The sequence below is a fragment of the Pseudopodoces humilis genome, chromosome 5 (assembly GCF_049639895.1).
Source record: "Pseudopodoces humilis isolate 2021_Gansu_Grassland_sample_001 chromosome 5, ASM4963989v1, whole genome shotgun sequence".
Lineage (NCBI taxonomy): Eukaryota > Metazoa > Chordata > Aves > Passeriformes > Paridae > Pseudopodoces > Pseudopodoces humilis.
In genome coordinates this window covers 20,056,739-20,075,037 of record NC_142204.1, presented here as the reverse complement: position 1 = coordinate 20,075,037, position 18,299 = coordinate 20,056,739, and the positions used below count along the sequence as shown (strand labels likewise).

At 43.4% G+C, this 18,299-nt stretch overlaps 1 protein-coding gene across 2 annotated transcripts in view; it reads right to left on the bottom strand.

Moving 5' to 3' along the window:
* Positions 1 to 1,560: 1,560 nt before the first annotated feature.
* CHST11 (carbohydrate sulfotransferase 11) overlaps positions 1,561 to 18,299 on the bottom strand; it is a 157,724-nt gene continuing 140,985 nt past the window's right edge. For both annotated transcript variants that reach the window (XM_005527866.3, XM_088055802.1), the window contains exon 3: positions 1,561 to 6,335. In XM_005527866.3, coding sequence (XP_005527923.1) covers positions 5,487 to 6,335 — 849 coding nt within the window. In that variant the 3' untranslated portion in view covers positions 1,561 to 5,486. The remainder of the gene's footprint in view (positions 6,336 to 18,299) is intronic.

The window sequence follows — 18,299 nt, the reverse complement described above, 5'->3', positions numbered from 1 at the left end:
AGGAATGTTAGCTCAGGTTGCTTTTACCCAAAAGAAATAGGGACAGTCAGTGTCAAAGTCAGTAATGTTATTAAAATATAGACAAAATATATTTTAAACAATGTATAAAGGAACAATAATATTTTCTGTATTTTTTCCTCTCTGAATAAGCCATACTCTTGGTCCTAAATGCCTCTGACTTAGCCAGCAGAAGTTTTTATAGACAGTGAGTTGAATCTCAGAGTCCAGAGGCTTGAGCACACCAGTGGAGTGACATTTCAAGTAACAGGGGAAGCAGCTGCCTTCTTGCCAATAGAGAAGATGAAGTCGATTTTTCTCTTTTAACACAGATTTCCTTTTAAAACTGATTAGCATGCAATCTGGGGACGTGGCGTTTGGATGCATCTTTCAGTGCACTGAGGAATAAAACCATACTCTAATATTTCAAATTATTTGAAATAATTAATATTTGGCAAAGTTGTAAGTGCAACTGGAAAAGCAAGATATTTTTGTGTGGCATCAGGAGTCTTGTACGTGATGATGTGCAACACGGCTAGTCCGAGGCAAGGTGCTGCTGTTTGGCGAGCACATGCTCTGGTTTCTGCTCTGCTGCTGGCTGCACTTGCTTGATTTTTTTCTCTTTTCCTTCCCATTCCCCATATCTTTAACTCTTGTAATTATGATGGAATTGAATGAGATATGTTTTCAACCAAACAAAGGTTTGGAAGTGTCAGAGTTCATGCCTGCACGTAGAGCATGCTATGACCACGTGAACAGTCTTTCTTCAAATTTTGAATCACCTCTGCTGGACTTAATCTCTTATTTGGGCTGGAGGACACCTCAGATGTGCAGGATCCTGCCACTTTGTCACGCCCCCAGTGCTCCACATCTGTGTCCATCTGCACACAGCCATGCTGCTGCTAGCTCTCCTGTCCTACAGCAGCTGCCTGAGGCCAGTACCACAGGGCAGCTGCTGGGTACCAACAGGAAAGGATTTTTTAAGTTTGCAATTATTTAATGGAAAAACTGAGGCTTCCCAAAAGGACAAATCCCCAAGTTTTCTTCCAGTGGTGCAAATCAAATTTTGTCAGTCTCCCTGGCAGTATCAGGGACTGGTCTTTCCTTCCCACTATCTTACAAGCAATGAAGGAAATCACCCAAAAGCTGTGCACCCAAGGGCTGTGCAGGGAGGCCATTTTTCATTCCATTACCTCAAAAATGGAAGTTTCTGAGTTTGTGTGCACGTGATTTCAATTTGGTAAAGCCCCCAACTCCCTCCCTCCGTGGCTGAGTTCCACAGCTGCTGGTTCCCCCTTGCCTGGGCTCAGTTCCTTGGCTGCTCTGCCCACTGACCCACACCCCACCAAGGGATTTCTCCTGCTCCACAGGAGTAGGCAATTTGGAGTTTTCAGTGTGTCCTGCCTACAATATACAATAAAGCAGGTGAGAAAGCAAAGCTGTGAAGACAAAAATCCCACCCTGAAAAATCCATCCTGAAAGCATGAGCCATAAATAAAGCACACAGAGAGGAATTTTCTTTCTTCAATTTAATTGAAGTTACTTAGAAAAATAATCAGGCTTGAATGGCTTTTTTAAGGAAAGATTCATGAGCAGTTCACACTTGTGTTGGCAATGTATAATTTATCTTTTTTTCTTTATTAACAGTATATTTAAGTATGAGGAGATACTTTTCTACAACAAGCCTTCTACTGCATACAAATAGGTTAAAAAAAAAAAAATCCAACCCCACATTGATGTTAAATTATTCGTACACATTGTATTGTGCATGCATGTAAGAAAATAACACTCTCTGTAACAAGAGTAATAGTAAGGACAGTCCCTTTTTGTACCTGAAAAGTGCAGCAGACTACAGTGAAACCCAAAAACATCTGGGGTCAACTTACTTCTAAAAGCACTTCTGCTTGTGGGTTATTTATTTCACTTGTCTTTCACAGCGCATGGTTCAGGCAGTTTGCACGTTTCTGTCATAATGGACGTGGTTTATGAAGAGGCTGAAGCACGGATTGAGCCAGGTTTGGGGCACATCCCACCACCCAGGAGTCACCACCAAGTTCACATGGGCCAAATCCAGCCTTGCATTCCAGGTTAAGGTGTTTGGGGCCATTTGGGGGGAATGACCCCTCAGCTGTGGGTATCGTGCCAAGTACAGAGCCACCAGCACTGCTGGGCTCAGCGCTGGCCCTGCCAAATGACAGGGAGGCATCAGACATGAAGGTCACTGCTCCAGCAGATTTGAGGGGGCTGGGGACAGAGGTGGGGAACAGGAATTCCCCCACTGGGTCCTCTGTGCTCATCACTACTCGACATAATTAATGCACACCCTTCTACAACAGCAGCTTCCTGGGTGGCCCTTGCAGCCCCACAGCCACGTCTGTATTTTACACTGTGCCGTGGCTCTGTGTTGCCTGCTTGTCTCCCAGTGTCAGCTGTGGCCACAGCAGAAATGGAGCCAGGAGAGAGGCAAAACTCAAGAGCAGAATGGCCCCTCTTCTCCTCCAGCTGGGAAACCCAGCGAAGAGTTAGAGGGTAAAACCAACCCGGTTCCCTGGCTGCCCCCCACTGCCAGCTCACTGAGATGAGCACGAACAACCCTGAATGTCCTCCTGTGTGGCTGCAGTGGAAAGAGAGATTTTTTTGGCTCAGACGAAACAGTACACCCAATAGACCAAAAGAAATGGCTATTCCTTAACATCTGTCATTCTGCTCTGAGCTGGGCTTGCTGCTCACTGCACAGGACGCGACCAGATCCAGCATGTCAGCCGTTCATTTTAAACACACATCTACAGCCCATTCACAGCACCTCAAACCGATAGAACACATTAAATAGCCAGGTTGTAGTAGTTTGGGATCAAGGATTTTCAAAAGCAAGTGACTTCAAGCACCCACTGAAGTCCACATAAAAGCCTCCTCTGTGCTGAGCGTTCACCTATAGAGCTGCCCTTTGTGGGGAGCCAGAATTTGGGTAATCCAACCCAAAGCTGTTGCTAAAAATCCCAGCTGGAGAAAGCTTTTCTATCACAGCTACCCTATAGAGGTTTTGTGTCTCCAAAGTTGTGAAACTACAAAGAATATTTCAGAATGCATAAAAATGTGGTGATGATGCCAGAGAAAACTACAAAAAGAAAGGGGGAAGCACACCCTGTTCTTTAAATATTTACTTTCTGAAGCAACTTTTGACTTAAATGAAAAAAATCACATCACATTCTGTTGGATGAGTTAACAGCTAACTGAGAAGAAAATTGGACCAAAATATGAGCACTGTGGGATGCAAGACCAAAATACAAGCACACAAATAGCTTGGATTAAGTATTGTGGGGGGGGAAAAGAGGAACCTGCCTCAGACAGTTGTTTTTTTAACAAACCTACAACCATTGAACTGGGAACATAGGAGAGCCAGAGCACACTGTGAGACACTTGTAACAGCTCCACATACTCTAAATGAGACTAAACTGCTTTAAAGTAAAACAACATCCAGCAATCAGCAATGTATCAGGAATTTAGAGGGGTCAGACACATCCAGCCAGCCTCTTGTCAGCCACTGCCCCAGCGCTCCAGGTTATAAATAGAGCCTGGGTTATGAAAACTGTGGCTGTTCCAGAATGGATAAGAGATTTATTTGTATGGTATGATAGAAAAATTAATGACCTGAGTCCTGCCTAAGACCAAATCCAATTGCGAAAGGACTTCAGTTGCTGTTTGTTATGTTAATTTGTTTTTCAATGAGATTTGTTCAGCAACTCATTTTTATCAAATAAAATGCAAACTATTTTTCTTCCTTAATCACATCTGTATCCTGGAAACTAATATAATTCAGTGAAAATTACTGGCTACTGTACAATTTGACATTTTTCAGGATCTGGCTCTGATACTGTTAAAACAGCTCTACCTTCAGCTGAGTTTGTTTAAATCATCAGTCTTTTTTGAAAGGATTTGTTTTGATCATAAGATTGACATGCAGGCAAGTTAAACCCCCCATTTTTAACCATGTATCAACTTTAAAACAGATTTTATATTTTCAGAAGTGCCTCAATTTAGCCTACGCCTCCTTTTGCCCATCAGCTGCCTGTGGGCACTGAGGTGGCTACAGAGCATTCCCTCACCTGCATCCAACTGAAGCAAACATCTGGAGAAGCTTGAACTCCTGCTCCCATTAGCTGGCTAACAGATACACACTGAAATCTCATTTTTCATTGTTTATCTGCTCTGTATAGATTACTATTTGCTTACCCAAAACAATCTGCCATCCCAAAAAGCTGTTAAACACAAAACAACTGCTACTGAGACATTCCCCTTAAGAAAAAAGGTCATGGTCTTACACTAGAGATGACTTAGATAACTCACTGAACTTAGAAAAATTCCTGTCAATTCCTGGCATTTAGGCATGAATGAAAAAAAGAAGGCTTCTTCTCCCTTGGAAAAAGCCATGAAACCAGCATGTAGGAAAACAAGACCTTTTTTATTGCCTTGCATGCTTAGAGAATCAACATGAAGATGTCTTTTTGAATTTTCAAATGACATGCTCAGATTGGTTATAGTAACATAACATGACCAGTGTCTCTCCAGCCAGTTTTGGTTGCCCATCATAGGATCAATTAGGGAGGCACAACTTGAAGAGGATGGAGGTCCCCACAGCTCCATCCTGGATACAAATTAAGTCAATGCAAATTGCTTTAAGCATTCAAAAAATCTCTTACAGCCACTTTCCAAATGCTGATTCTTTTCTGATGGACCATCCTAAATTCATTTGGGCTGGAAGGCTTCAAATGAAGATACAGTGGGAATAGTCATATTCTCCATAAACTCATTAAGACTTAGAAAAAATTCATGGTTTCTCTTCCTAAGCAATACATTCACATTTCTTTCAGTTATGGGTTTTAGAGATCATGAATCTACCCAAATCTGAGTTACTTTTCCTTTTTGGGCCTAGAAAGATAGATTTTGTACTGGTATTGAGTGCCACATCATTTTCTAAAGAACTCACTTTCGCCACTTTCCTCAAAGCGTGTGTTATCCAGAACCATTCCCGTATTTACCTGCATCAATGGCTAATGGAAGAATATTATTACCCAGAACAAGCTCGATCGAGGAAAGCACAAAACCAGACTCCATTTGTCCACGTTACCTTATCTCTGCTGCTGAAGTGAAACCTACCAAGAGACAATGTTTTAAATAAGTATAAATAACATTAATTAGAACTGGAGGAATGCAAGATCAATGAAATTCACCAGAACACAATTAACATTTGTTTAAACAGTGTAGCAGTATTATTAATTTCTACAGCTAGATCGTCACAATCCTGTTACCCTGCAAAGAGAGCTGTCCTTTCTTACAGTTGATTTAAATAATTTTGACTGTGCTGCTCGCAGCATCATTCAAAAAAAGAAAATATTAATTTACAAAATAACCCATTCTCCATATTTATTATGACAAATAAAAATCTTAAATAAAACAGGCTTTCTCTCCCCTCTTTCCCCCCAACCCATCCCTCATTCCAATTTCAGGTAGCTTGGCACTGAGTAATTAAACATTAAAAAATCAAGTTTGTAGACTTCATACAGCTGCGTTTGGTGCAAGGAGCTGATGTTCTGGAAGAACTCTGTGGTCATTTCATCAGTAGTTCTCGTAGACTTTGCATAGGTGGGGAATTTCAGGTAGTTGCCTACTCCCGCCAGCTGGAGAATGTAATTCGAATCCTCTTCGAGTGTTTCGTACTTTCCTATGAGGTCGTAGTGGATGTGGCAAGGGTGGCAGAGGGAGTACACAGTCTGCCAGTGCTCGTTGAAGGGCTCTTCTCTTTGGGTGTGTGGGTCGATGAGATACGCCACGAACTCTTCGAATTTCACGTCATCACCTTTCCGCAGAGCTTCCTGGGTTGCGTTTTTCCTCTGGCGCCTCACGATTTTGGTGCCGTATCGCTTGTGGAAGGAAGTGTTGTACTTCTGGGTGAACTTGTTCCTGTAGGCTGACACCAGTCTTTCAAAAGGCTCACGAACAAAGAGGAACTTCATGTAGTTTTTCAAGCGGTGGTTGATCTCTGGGATGCTGTACTGGTTGAGGGTCTTCAGGTTTGAAGACACGTGGGCTTCGTTGGCCGGGATTTCCATCGGATCGCTGTACTTGCCTCTTCCCGTCAAAACCATCATGACTCTCTTCCAGTTTGTGCAGGCCACTTTGGGAACATAGCAATAGATCATTTCATGATCTTCATCCACGACCAGATGCTTGAGATCGTTGGGTGTCAGCACACGGCGCTTCCTGCTGGACACGCTGTTTGCTCGGCACGTGTCTGTCACTTGGTCTCGCCTGATCTGATGAAGAATTGCTGTGTTGGACAACTGCAAAGGAAGCACAGGCACCAGTAGGTCAAGGGCTGGGAAACTCAATGCCTTTTTTGCTTATTATACAAATTCACAGAGAAGCAGATCTTTCCTTGCATGGATTAATTCATTGTGTGGCTGACTACAACTGATACTATTCTAGAAGATGAGCTGCTTTTGTCACCAGACTTCTTGATACACACTGATTAAATGCTGTTCACGCAGCATCCAGAGCTTTGCTTTGAAGACAACATGAAGGAGCACAAGTGCTCACACAGCATGGTGGCAAGTGTGTTTACAGAACCCTCATCCTGAGATGTGCTTCTCTTAGGCCTGGAAAACAAATCTCACCTTCACTCTGCAATCCAACCCACTGCTACAGCAGTGTTGGACCTTTTGCTGCCGTGATGGGACAGGAAGATACTGGAAAAATTGACAAAATGTAAACTGTGTGTGTTCTTGTTGCTGTTGTCTTTTAGGTTAGAAAATTTAATAGTCATGGCTTGTTGCTTGGCTATGGCCTTGAATATGGCTTTTACAGCTATGGCCAGAATAAATGAAGCCCATGGATATTCCTGCTACTCTCCAAGAGGAAAATTCATTCAGATATGATGACCATGCCAGTGCAGGGCTCCTGTGTTTGGTTATTCAGAAGTGTCACTGCATGGCACAGGGTTTTGCTGTGCAGCCCTATCCTCACTGCTACAAATACCTTATTACTTATTGAGAATAAACTGCATCAAAGCAACAGTGGGAAGATTTTAGTAATGTTATTTACATTTATTTAAAACTATTTACCTGTGAATTTCAAAAAGCCTTATGCTCAATAATTAATTCAGACTCAAAGATGAGAATTAAGGCACGTATTGACCTTCGTATTTGATAGGTAAGGAGGTCTAAGATTCCTTCTTGTATGCTGAGTCTTTAAGTATTTATCTTGTACCTTCCTGTTGAATTAACATGAATCACAGGACACTGAAAAGAAGTATTTGAGGCAATGTAGGCTCTGTACACTTGCTGTGTGTGTTCCTTTGGTTACAGAGGCCAGTAACCAGACAAGACCAGTACATGCCAGGCAAAACCCTTTGTCCTTGGCAAATAGTTTTGCACCAGCTTGGGAGGTCGTACTGAACCTCCAGTTCCTGCAGTCATGGGTCAAATCTCTGCTTTCAATAGCAGTACTTAGCCATGATTCATATTTAAAACACCCGTCAAAACTCAAATAAAAGAATCCAAATGAACTTTAGAGTTAAAACCCAAATGAAACTCCAAAATGGGACCAAGCCAGTTGTAGGATTTCTGAGCTTTGGAGAGAAAGGAAATAGAAATTGCATTGTTGCAGACAAGCACTAAGAGCCCAAGTTTCACTCACCCAAGGGGCAGCAAAAGCTTCTGCACCACGTGAACAAGAGACTTTCCCTCTCTCTGGACTGTGGTGGGTTGCAGAGAAATGTTTTCAAAGGATGAGCAACACCAAGGGGCTGGTGCAGCTCTGAGCAGGAGGACTTTTTCTTAAGAGAGTGTGTACGTGCCAAGCGTGGGACCTCTGTATTTTGCACAGTGCCACCCACCACTTATCCTCTGAATCCCCTGATACTTTCCTCAGCTCTTTTGCCCCTCTGTTCAGTAAAATGCTGGCTAGTGGTTAAAATGTGCAGTAGCCCAGAGCAGCTCTTTCAGACGGCTTGTCTTGTCTTTTGTGTGTGTGTGGTATCCCCCTGGATACCTCCCAGGTGCACTTCAAGGAGAGTTTTATGTTAAAGAGATGAGAAGTCAGATGTGAAATGTGCTTCGTGCTTCCTAGGAAAACTGACTGGCAGGAAGTTTCCATATTAGATGTTAGAAAGTAGTTGTCGGGGGCCACACAGATTTTTCAAGAAAATTACTTTTTCTGTAAGAAAATAAAAAATCTGTATTTCAATTTCTGATATCCTCAGAGCACAACAGAAGTAATGGATCTCAACCAGCTCTATACTGGCTAGTTACCAGTCAATAATTTCCAAAGAACTAAACAAAACCCTATGCAAACACACAGACATACAAATTCTCCTTTGCAGATAAAAAGCTGAAATCTCTCCTCCTGCAGATTTTCATCAAAAAACAAATAGCATAGGAATGTTGTTTGCCCCAGGTTTTAGAGTAAAAAAAGACAAAAGAAATGCCTGAATATATTGCTACATTATAATATGTTAATGCACTGTATTTCGATTTTCTGGGGCTGTTCTTAGGATAAATACAGAATTAAGTGGATGAGATTCTATGGTCTGTATTAGATAGAAGGTTAGATTTGATAATCTAATGGTTGCTTCAGACCCTAATCTGCAGATGAATCTTTGTAGAGCTGTGCTTTGCTCCTGATTTCTGTCCTCCATCAACAGGCTAAGCACTTTTCCCCCATCCATTAACATTAATGAGATTTTCAGACATTTAGAGTAAGGGGTAAAACGCAGCCTTAGTATTTGCAATTACCAATGAGCTTGTACTACATTAAATTCATTTAGAAGATTACACTTGCACATTTTCAAGTGGTACTTTCCTCTCACTCTTTTTAACATGGAAAAAAATATGAAGAAATAGCATAAATCTACATTTACTAAGTATACAGCAACACCCTAGGGTGAGCTGTACATGTGCTCTGGCCTGCCTGGCGGCACACAGAATGCATATTAAATAGCAATGCAACAGCAAAAGGGGATTGTCTAGTTCTCATCAATGGCAACACCCTTTGGTATGGCTGATGGATGAAGGGCCACGCAGGAAACAGAAAGCTTGACTTCCTTTTTATTCTATCCAATGACTTCAGTTTACTAAAACAAACAAACAAAAAAAAAAGACAAAGGCCAATCTAGTGACTGTCTTAGAACAATGCCAGGTGTATCAAAGCCCATTTCTTCTGCAGCTGACTAACACACCTGATGTACTCTGGAAGAGCTGACCTACCTGTTTCCTCCAGAGACACAAAGAGTCCTGCTGGCTCTCCTCGAGGTTTGATGGGAACAGCCCTCTTGCTGAAGCAGTGGCTGATAGGAAAGCCACACTGACCCTGCTCAAGTGAAAGGTCAGGTAAGGCATCTGACAGCCTTTTATGGAATCCTGAAAGAACCACCAAACTCTCCTTTGCACACAGGACATGCTCTGTGGCCCCTAGAGTCTACAGCACCATGGAAGGTAATCATAAGAGCATTTTCAATTTAGTATTTTTGAAACTATACATTAACAGTGAGTTAGCTGATGGCAATATGGTTCCTTTTCATTTAAAGTTACAGGCAAGGCTTTTAGGCCACATAACAATTTCATCCTGAAGCTGGTGAGGGGAGCTTGGGAAACAGTAAATTTAAATGAGACTGGAAATACATTTGTTTAAACTAGAGGTCCACTTGGCCAGGGAAAAAGTGCAAATGTGCTCACAGCTAATGAGGAAAATGTATCCCACAAATTTAAGCAGCCAGAGAGAAGATCCAAAGAATGATGGTGAAGGACAAGACAGAAAATTAAAGTCATGGACTGTCCTCCCCCAAAGCTGTAACACATGTGGCTACAGCAGAGTCATGAGTGTGCAGCTGCCTGGACACTGATGGCTGTGCCTGTGCTCAGTACCAGAGGTCCCTGCTGACCCCTCAGTTCTAGAAACCACAATAAGTAATGGCCTAAATCCAGTTTGGGAGAGGACACTTTTAAATGTGTGTGCAGATTACCCTGAGAGCAGTGTGGGGATGGTGATAATGTCAGTGCTCAGGTGTGTCCTCTGACAGCTCACCTTGGACTTCATCAGGGCATTAAAGGTTTTGGGAAGACATCTGATAAAAGCAGCTGTTCTTCCCTGAGAGAACTGACACCAGAGATGCACTTAATCATGTTTTTGTTTTCCTGCAGAAGTAGTAAAGGGGGACAGAGAAGAAGGGCATGTCAAGATCAAAGCTTTCCTTCCTTTTCTGATGCAGCAACCAAGTTGAACAGTGAAGCGACATGAGCAGCGGGAGACTTCTAAGCTCAGTGGCATTAAAAGAAGGAAAAGAAAAAAGTAGGCTGGGGACACTCTGATCCCAGAAGCTTCTCATCTCCATCAGTCCCAAAGTAACAACAAGGGAGGAAAGTCCAGCACACTCTGCCCATGTGGATGTCCTGTTCACTGGAAGGTGGTGGGGTGTGTGTGCAGCAGGGCCAGGAGGCCTTATTTTTTTGTGGAGAGCACTAGAGAATATACTGACCAGAAATGCATATGCTGACCAACTGGCAGTCATCAACTCATTACAGGCAAAGGTTATTCAAGGTAAACCAGAGTAATGAGATGGGAGGTATTTCCTTCTGGTTACTTAGGCACAGCAGGATAAAGTAATCTTTGCAGACCTTTCCAAGCTTGACGGCCAAGCAGCAAGTATGGATTCAAACACAGGAATTTTTTTCCCCCTGAATATAGTAGTGTACTGAAAACCAGGTGCAAAGATTAATTCAATTCACAGGTATCTGCACTACAAGCTGTTTTTTAATACAAGGATGGAAATACTGAAGTGTCACTGAAAAAGTCCATTAATTAAATTCTGTCTCACTATAAAAAATATGGTGGAAAACAGTACCCTCCACATTTACCAGGCAGGGTTTTGTTTACTTCTATTGCATTGCCTGCAGCTAGCTCTTTACTACTGTAACCAGGCTCACAACCAGCCTATGCTGGGACTGCTAGCATGACATTTGATCATGGCAGACTGAAGGGCAAAATTATCCAAATTAGTTTAGCATGGAATAAAGAGGATAAATATTGTCAATGGCGTTTGCAGGCCCAATCCTTGATAAATTGGTTTTTCTCTTCAATTTTGCCTTAGCAAAGACTTTGCATCTGCCTTTAATTCTTCAGTTACCTTCATGTTTGGAGGTTTGGTTTGTGTCCTATGCTAGAACTGTGCAAGTTGCTGCAGAGTTCCCCTCCTCTGTGGTCCATCAATTAAAAACCAGCTGACACCCAGCTGGGTCTATCCAGCACTGTTGAAACCAGAGCTCCTCTCCACCAGATTCTTCTTCGCAGTATTTGTTCAGAAGGGATGTGCGTAGCAGCTTCAGAATCCACAGAAAGAAAGGTCCTAAAGTGAGAACTGTCAAACAGACTAACTATAGGTGGCACTAATGGTCCTGGTTGTGTGACATCGAGAGAGACAGTTATCTGAGATCTCTGTTATTATCAGCTCTCCTTCCTCAGCCCATCAATTACACCGAGTTCTAGGAGGTGTTTGTTATTCAATATACAACATGTCTTTCAGTATTACTTTTGCTTTCCCAGATGCTAAAAGGGTGGGGGATTTTTGAACATGAGGTTACATGCAAAGCATGTTTCCAATCCTGTTTTTGCATGAAAGGTGTGAATAAGATTCTTGCAACCTTGATGGAGAACCTTGAAGTTTCAAACATGGTTTAGACTATTTTAAGACTTGGCTTTTACAATTTGCATCTGTAACTACCCTATTTAGTGTACATATGTGCTATACACCAAGGTCTAGATTGTATTCTTAAAAATGTTCAGCATTAGACAATAATGGGGAACCAGCAATTTTTCATACTTGACAGTCCAAGCATTTCTCAAATCATCACAAATAATTATTACTCTGTGCAGATTTCTACAGATGACAGACAATGTAGCTGTGTAAATCAAAACAGTGTATCTAAAAGAACAACTGAATTTTCAAAAAAGGGATTTTATTAAGCTGACCTGAACTGCAAAAATTTTTTTTAAAGTAATAGCTTTTCAACTTTTCATACTTTGACTTACTTCATATTTCATAGCATGTTATTTTTGAAATACTTAACTTTTTGAAAAACTTTGAGCACTCAAATGAGTAGCACACCAAAAATTAGTATTCATTCAGAGAAAGTTCACTGTGTGTCCTGGAGATGGAAATGCTTAACATCTTCCCCGAAAACTTGTGGACAGTCAAACTGAAATATGAATTTGCTATGAAAATGTCTCTACAGAGTGGCTGGATAATTGAAGATAAAACTAATATTAACTTAGGAGCATTTTTACCAAGTGAGAACATTTTAGGAGCAAATTATATCCTCTGAAGGAAACTTGAAATATTACAAAGCTGTCTTATTTTCTCCATTTCATGCATTGAACCTACTGCCCTACAGAGAAAATTAGGCTGAATATGCTTTTTTTTTCCAATTCTTTGTATTGCAAACCAAGATAACCACACAATTTTCAGTTCCCATTGCAGAGAATGCACCAGGGCTATGAAAAGAAGTATCAAAGCTCCTGAAAGTAAAACAGCCATACACAGTAGCTGCTAATGCTGTATTGCCAAAAATCCTGAACTGCTTCATACATTTCCTCCTTCCTCTCTGCATGTTCCCAGCTTGGTCCGTATGTGCCTGTGTGCACTCAGAGAATGGTACAGCAGAGAAGGGTGAGATAATTCAGCATTACTGTGGGGACCACAATGATTTCATTAAACCCCAAACACACATCAACTCTGGCATTCACTCTTCTTTGCTCAGCTACCAGGCAAGTACCACTAGGGTGCTAGGAAAAAAAACCTACACAGAACCAGTCAAAACCTGGCAACAGACACACATGCAGCCACAGATGCTGGTACTTTCCTGGGAAAACTTCACAACTAGGTCATTAAGTACTGGCCTTTTCATCTTGGAGAGAAAGTGAAGTACCACAGGGAGACTAAATAATGCAAAATCTTGAAAAGTCAGAGACTGACACCAAATGGCACAGCTGTATATGAAAACCAGCTTTTTTAATCAGGCTAAAACTCTGTCACACAACAAGATACGGATACAGGAAGAAAAGAGCCAGATCCCTTCCAAAGCCACCTTCTCCTGTATAATCCCAAGCATCTTGGGAAGCCTGTCCATTCCCATTCTCCGTAACAGGAATAATTTGGTATCAGGACTCATCCTGTACATTGGGTTTGGGGCTAATAAGACAAATGCATACATCTTATAAAGTGTCTCCTCTGAACAAGGAGAGGGAAAAGTTGGAAGTCCCCAGGAAGATCAGGCAGAAAGACCTATGGTCTGGCCATATTGAGGATGAAGGATGTGTTTTTATGCATGTTGCTGTTCTGAAGCTCTGGGGACATATTACCAACACAGGGCAGGCAAAACTGAAGGAACTGAGTTTAAGTGCAATACATGCAAGAGGTAAGAAATCTGCAAGGAGGGCTGGGTAACTCTTGAGCTGGGAACACTTAGGGCAAGCAATCTGCATGCTGTAGGTTTAATGGGATTTAATATATAGAAGATGAGTTTGGAGCTTTGTGTTACGTGTACAAAGGGCACTTTGCACTGTTTTTCCAGCAGCCAAAGAAAAGAAGGGGGACAAGGGGAATAGATGGTCAATTTTTAAATTCTTTTTTTCCTCTCACAACAAGAAGAAATGGATGAAACCCCAGGCTGGGACCTCAGCAGCCATGGTGAGGGTGATGGAGCTGTGCTGCCTTCCCATGGCAGAGGCTCTGTCATGGGACCTGACCTCTCTGCACCGCCACCACAGCTGCTCGCTGCCGCTCTGCCGTGAAAGGACGGCGCATGATGAATCTGTTTGCTCCTGGCTCATTCTTTAAGTGCAGCAATAAATCACTGTTTGCATGAAAAAGCTGAAAGGTCTGTCTATCGTATGAATTTAATTTTAAAATGAAAACTCTCTGTCCTTTCCCCTCCAGTACACACACACACAGACAGATGTGCGCATGTCTGATGGCTGGGGCTGAGCTCGTGCTCTCCAGACCTGTGTGAGGAACCTGTAACACACAGGGACACAACCACTGTCTTTCCAACCCTCCTTTCCCAAAGATACACTACTGTTGCCCACGGGTGCTTGGGAAAGGGCCAGGCTTGCAGAACTGTCTCCAAGTCACCAGGGACTGCAGACAGGGTCGAAGAGGCTTCCATTTGTTTTCTCACAACTGCCAGGTTACAGTCGGGGCACAGATGAAACATTAACTGGGACAACCCAAGCTCAGGGACAGGCACATGGATTGGGAAGCTCAAAGCCAAACAAGTGACCTGTAGCTGCTGCACTCTGCTATTACATCTTTACTGTGGGAGCTGTAGGTAAGATTTTCAATGAAAGACTTGAGGATTGGTCAGGAAAAGGCATGCCATGGACATCAGCGAATGATGCACCAGGAGGAGCACCGGACTGGGGACACATGGAGTCAGCCAGGGTGGAGCTGGGAGTAGCCCTTAAAAAACAGAGTAAGAAACAACATTTTAACACAGCTGGCATCTAGGAGACAATGGAAAATCTGACATTTGTTTCTCTGTTGCAAGGAGTTGTGGTTGCAGTGATGAGATAAACTGGGTGGAGTGGGGAAACAGGGAAGAGTAGATACATAAATACAAAAATACATAAGAAATTGCACAAGGAAGAAAGGAATAATTTGGACTCAGTCTGGTTAGGACAAGTAGTAACAGAGCTAAATGAGTGAGACTCAGATACAGGATAAATCCCAACAGAAAGGTAAGGTATGTGTGTTCTGAAACAGAATGAGGAATGTCCAGCATTGAGAACATCCATTGGCCCAAGAAGGGAGAGGGACTCAAATTATCCCACCACACAGGCAGGTGCTGTCGTGCAGGTCCTTCAAGCTTTGCAAATGTGGGATGGTAGCTTCTGTAAACTAAGCTCACTGTCATAAACCTCAGTGTTCCACAGACTCCAGGAGCAAGATTTTCTGCAGACATTGCAGAGCTATCTATACAGGCAGGGCCCAGTCAGTGCTGTGAATGAAACCTCCCTGAGGAAAAGGCAACACCACCCAGCTCCAGGGTGGGCAGAGACCAGACAGGAGCTGGTGTGAAACCCTGCACAGGACATGGGGAAGAGATGCAGGAGGTCTGAATGCCTGGAGTTGCCTGGCACACATGTGCCCTGCTCCCCCCTGCAGCTCTGACCTGGCAGCCAACATTTATGGATTTCTCAGTAACACAAATCCTCCTCCTGTACCTCCGGGCTGCAGCTTAGGTGTCACACAGTCGAGTAGAAATACTTATTTTTTTCTCAGCAGGATATCTGCTATTTTAAGTGAATACAATTTACTTGGTCCCACGCTAAATCAGAGTAATATGTTTCCAATTTTTAACTCAGTGTGCAGCACACCAATATTGCTCCAGAGATTTTGAAACTCAAATAGGAGAAACAGGAGAGAGCTGCTGCATAGCTGGCTTCCTTACATATAATTCATGGGCTTTAGCAACCCGCTTGAGGAGAGGGGAACCTCACAATTACGTGTTTAGCATGTTTTTTAGCTGTTCCCCAGCCCAAGCAGGCATTTGGTTGGAATGGGGCACTGTGGAATGTCCCTTCCAGTATCTCTGGGCAGGTCAGGTGAACGCTGCTCCTGTGGGTCAGGGATGCAGGTTCAGGCCCCCACCAAGAAATGCTGTGTTGTTATTTTTAAGGTATGAGGCTGGAAGTGGGAGTGCTGATGCCTGCTCATGTATAACCCTGCTGTAAGCTCTGCCCTGTGAGCCTTGCTTCTGTCTGACTGGATGGTGCCAAGGTCCAGAGGGAACAGGGAAGAGAGAGCTAATCTCACCCTCCCAGCAGGTCAGTGTCAGAAACAAAACCAGATTTCATCTATCTCAATAAGGCTCTCTTTTCTTGTAATGATCTGGATGAATTCATCCTGGCACAGACTTGCAAAATACCTAAACCCTTTGGATAATGATTTTCTTCTCCTCAACTAAACTATCACAAATTAACATTAAATTTGTTTTACTTCCCCCTGGTAATGTTTTATTGTGCTCAGACTAAACCTTGCTGTTCTAAGGAAATTTTTTCTGGCATGTTTGACTGTGCTGCTCACTAATGCTCACAGAAGGTGACTAACCAGGGTTGCTCATTCTCCATGGCCTTAATTACAGTTAACTGGAAACTCTTCACCTTTCTGCTGCTGTACAAAAAGAATTAGATGACCTCATGCTTGAAAAGACAAAAGTCCTCTTATACTAAAATGCTAGCATTTACATATATTTATATATTCATTTATAATCTTAATTACAACAGGCTTCCCAGGAAACTTTCTTGCTGCAGAATGTAGCACAGAAATAAGATTCTGGGTTAACACCTATAATAAAAAGCCTGTTTCATCTATAGCTTCCTAGGTCTGATTTATTCTTTATTGAGATAAACACCAGCAACTCCAACGCCAAGGGATGCTCAGTCCCAAACAAGCCAGCAGTAGTCCTCTTGCCCAACTATAATTCTGTTAGCCCAAAGAGGGATCACGACAAAAGTCAGAAGGTGAACCATGACACAGAATAGGAAATAATTTTCTTTTTCAGTATTTTCTGTTTTTGTTAAAACCCCCGGCTGTTTCAGTCTTTATGCACCAAAACAAATCCACTGCCATAGCCAACCACAAGTGATTCTACCACAGGCTTCTCTGGGAAGCAAAGAGCACGTGCATGAGTCTGCTTTCCCAGCTGGCCACCAGACACCTGTTCCCAAATGCCAACATGATCCACCCACTGTGCCAGCTCCACGCAGCCAACATCCAACACTCTCTGGATCCGACCACCAGGCCTTTGCTGGAAACTTCCAGTCCTCCTGGGTTCTTCTACATGCTCAGCACAGAAATGAAAGAATAGAAAATACACCTCTTCTTTAAATCCTGACAAGCCTAGCTTGACTTGGTTGCATTTTTAAGCATCTGACTTGCTACATTAATTCTTCCTACATCAGAGCATGAGGACGATGTTAAAAGTCCCTTTCATCAGCCATTCAAGACAACTAGAAGGTAGAAATATTAGTATGATGCCTTATTCATTTTCCTCACCTCTACAGCTGTGTTTACTGTGATTTCTAAGGGTTCTCTGTCTCATCTAATAACAGATCTATTTAGGGACTGCATACTAAATATTGCTTTACAATAGAAGAACAAATTCTTAGTATTTAAATGGCAGCTATTTTTTTCAAACTCTTTTACAGCCTGAAAGAAATCGCACATCATCTTCTCCCTTTTTTTAAATGCTCATTCTATTTTAACTTCCCAAAGAAAATGAGCAGAAAAGGCCCTCTGAGCTCAGGCTTCTGGGATCCTTCTCTGCCTGCAGCCAAGCAGCGTCTCCTTGCTCTCTGCTCCTTTCACAGATGCTGAAGGCATGCCAGCCTCTCTATCCGCTGAAAGGGCTGGCTCCCTCCTCCTCGCTCTGCTACCCCTGTCATCTGCCTTATCCCACCTGCAGCTACAGCATGCCAGCAAAGATGGGAAGAAAACAGAGCTCCAGGACTAAGTTTTCAGCCAGCTCTCGCTCTGCACGCACAGCCCCCTGGAGCAGGTCCCTGCTGTCCCTGAGCTCGCACGCCTGCAGGGCCAGGCAGCGGCCTTGGCGAGCCTGGAGGGCACGGAAAGATCGGGAACATCTCCCCTCTCCCCGAGCAGCGAGGCAAGGCGGAGAGGTGCCAACCCACAGGCCGAAGGGACGTGGTCTGACAGCCAGGACAGAGTCCAGGCATTCAGCTGCAGGGCGAGGGGAGCCAAGAGCGTGTGCTCCATGGAAGCGTGCCTGCCGCAGCCGTGGGGAACAGGGCGGCTCTGTCCGCACACAGGGCAGGCCTGTTCCCTGTTCGTGGGGCTCCTGAAGCTGCTCACAGCAGGGCAGCTGCTCACAGCAGGGCAGCTTCTCCCCAGCTCAGGTGGGCTGCACAGCCTGGTGGTTTGCACTGACTGTGCTGCCTGCTGTTACTGCAGCCTTGGCAATGTGCTTATGGGGAACTGATTGCTTGGCCGGCAATAGCCCAGCTACCCCTGACTTCTGCTTGCCCACCCTTGCCAGTCTTGTTCCCAGGACGTCTGCTTTCAGAAGCTGCTTATTTTCTCTTTGATGAACAAATGCCAAGATGCTGAGCGGGAATGCATGCATGTCCCTCCATACATACCTATGGATATGTGTGCATGCATCCCTACCCACATCCAAGCAGTAAGCACCCCGATGGCACAAGCATTTGTGTGGGTCACAGACAGACCAGGGCTA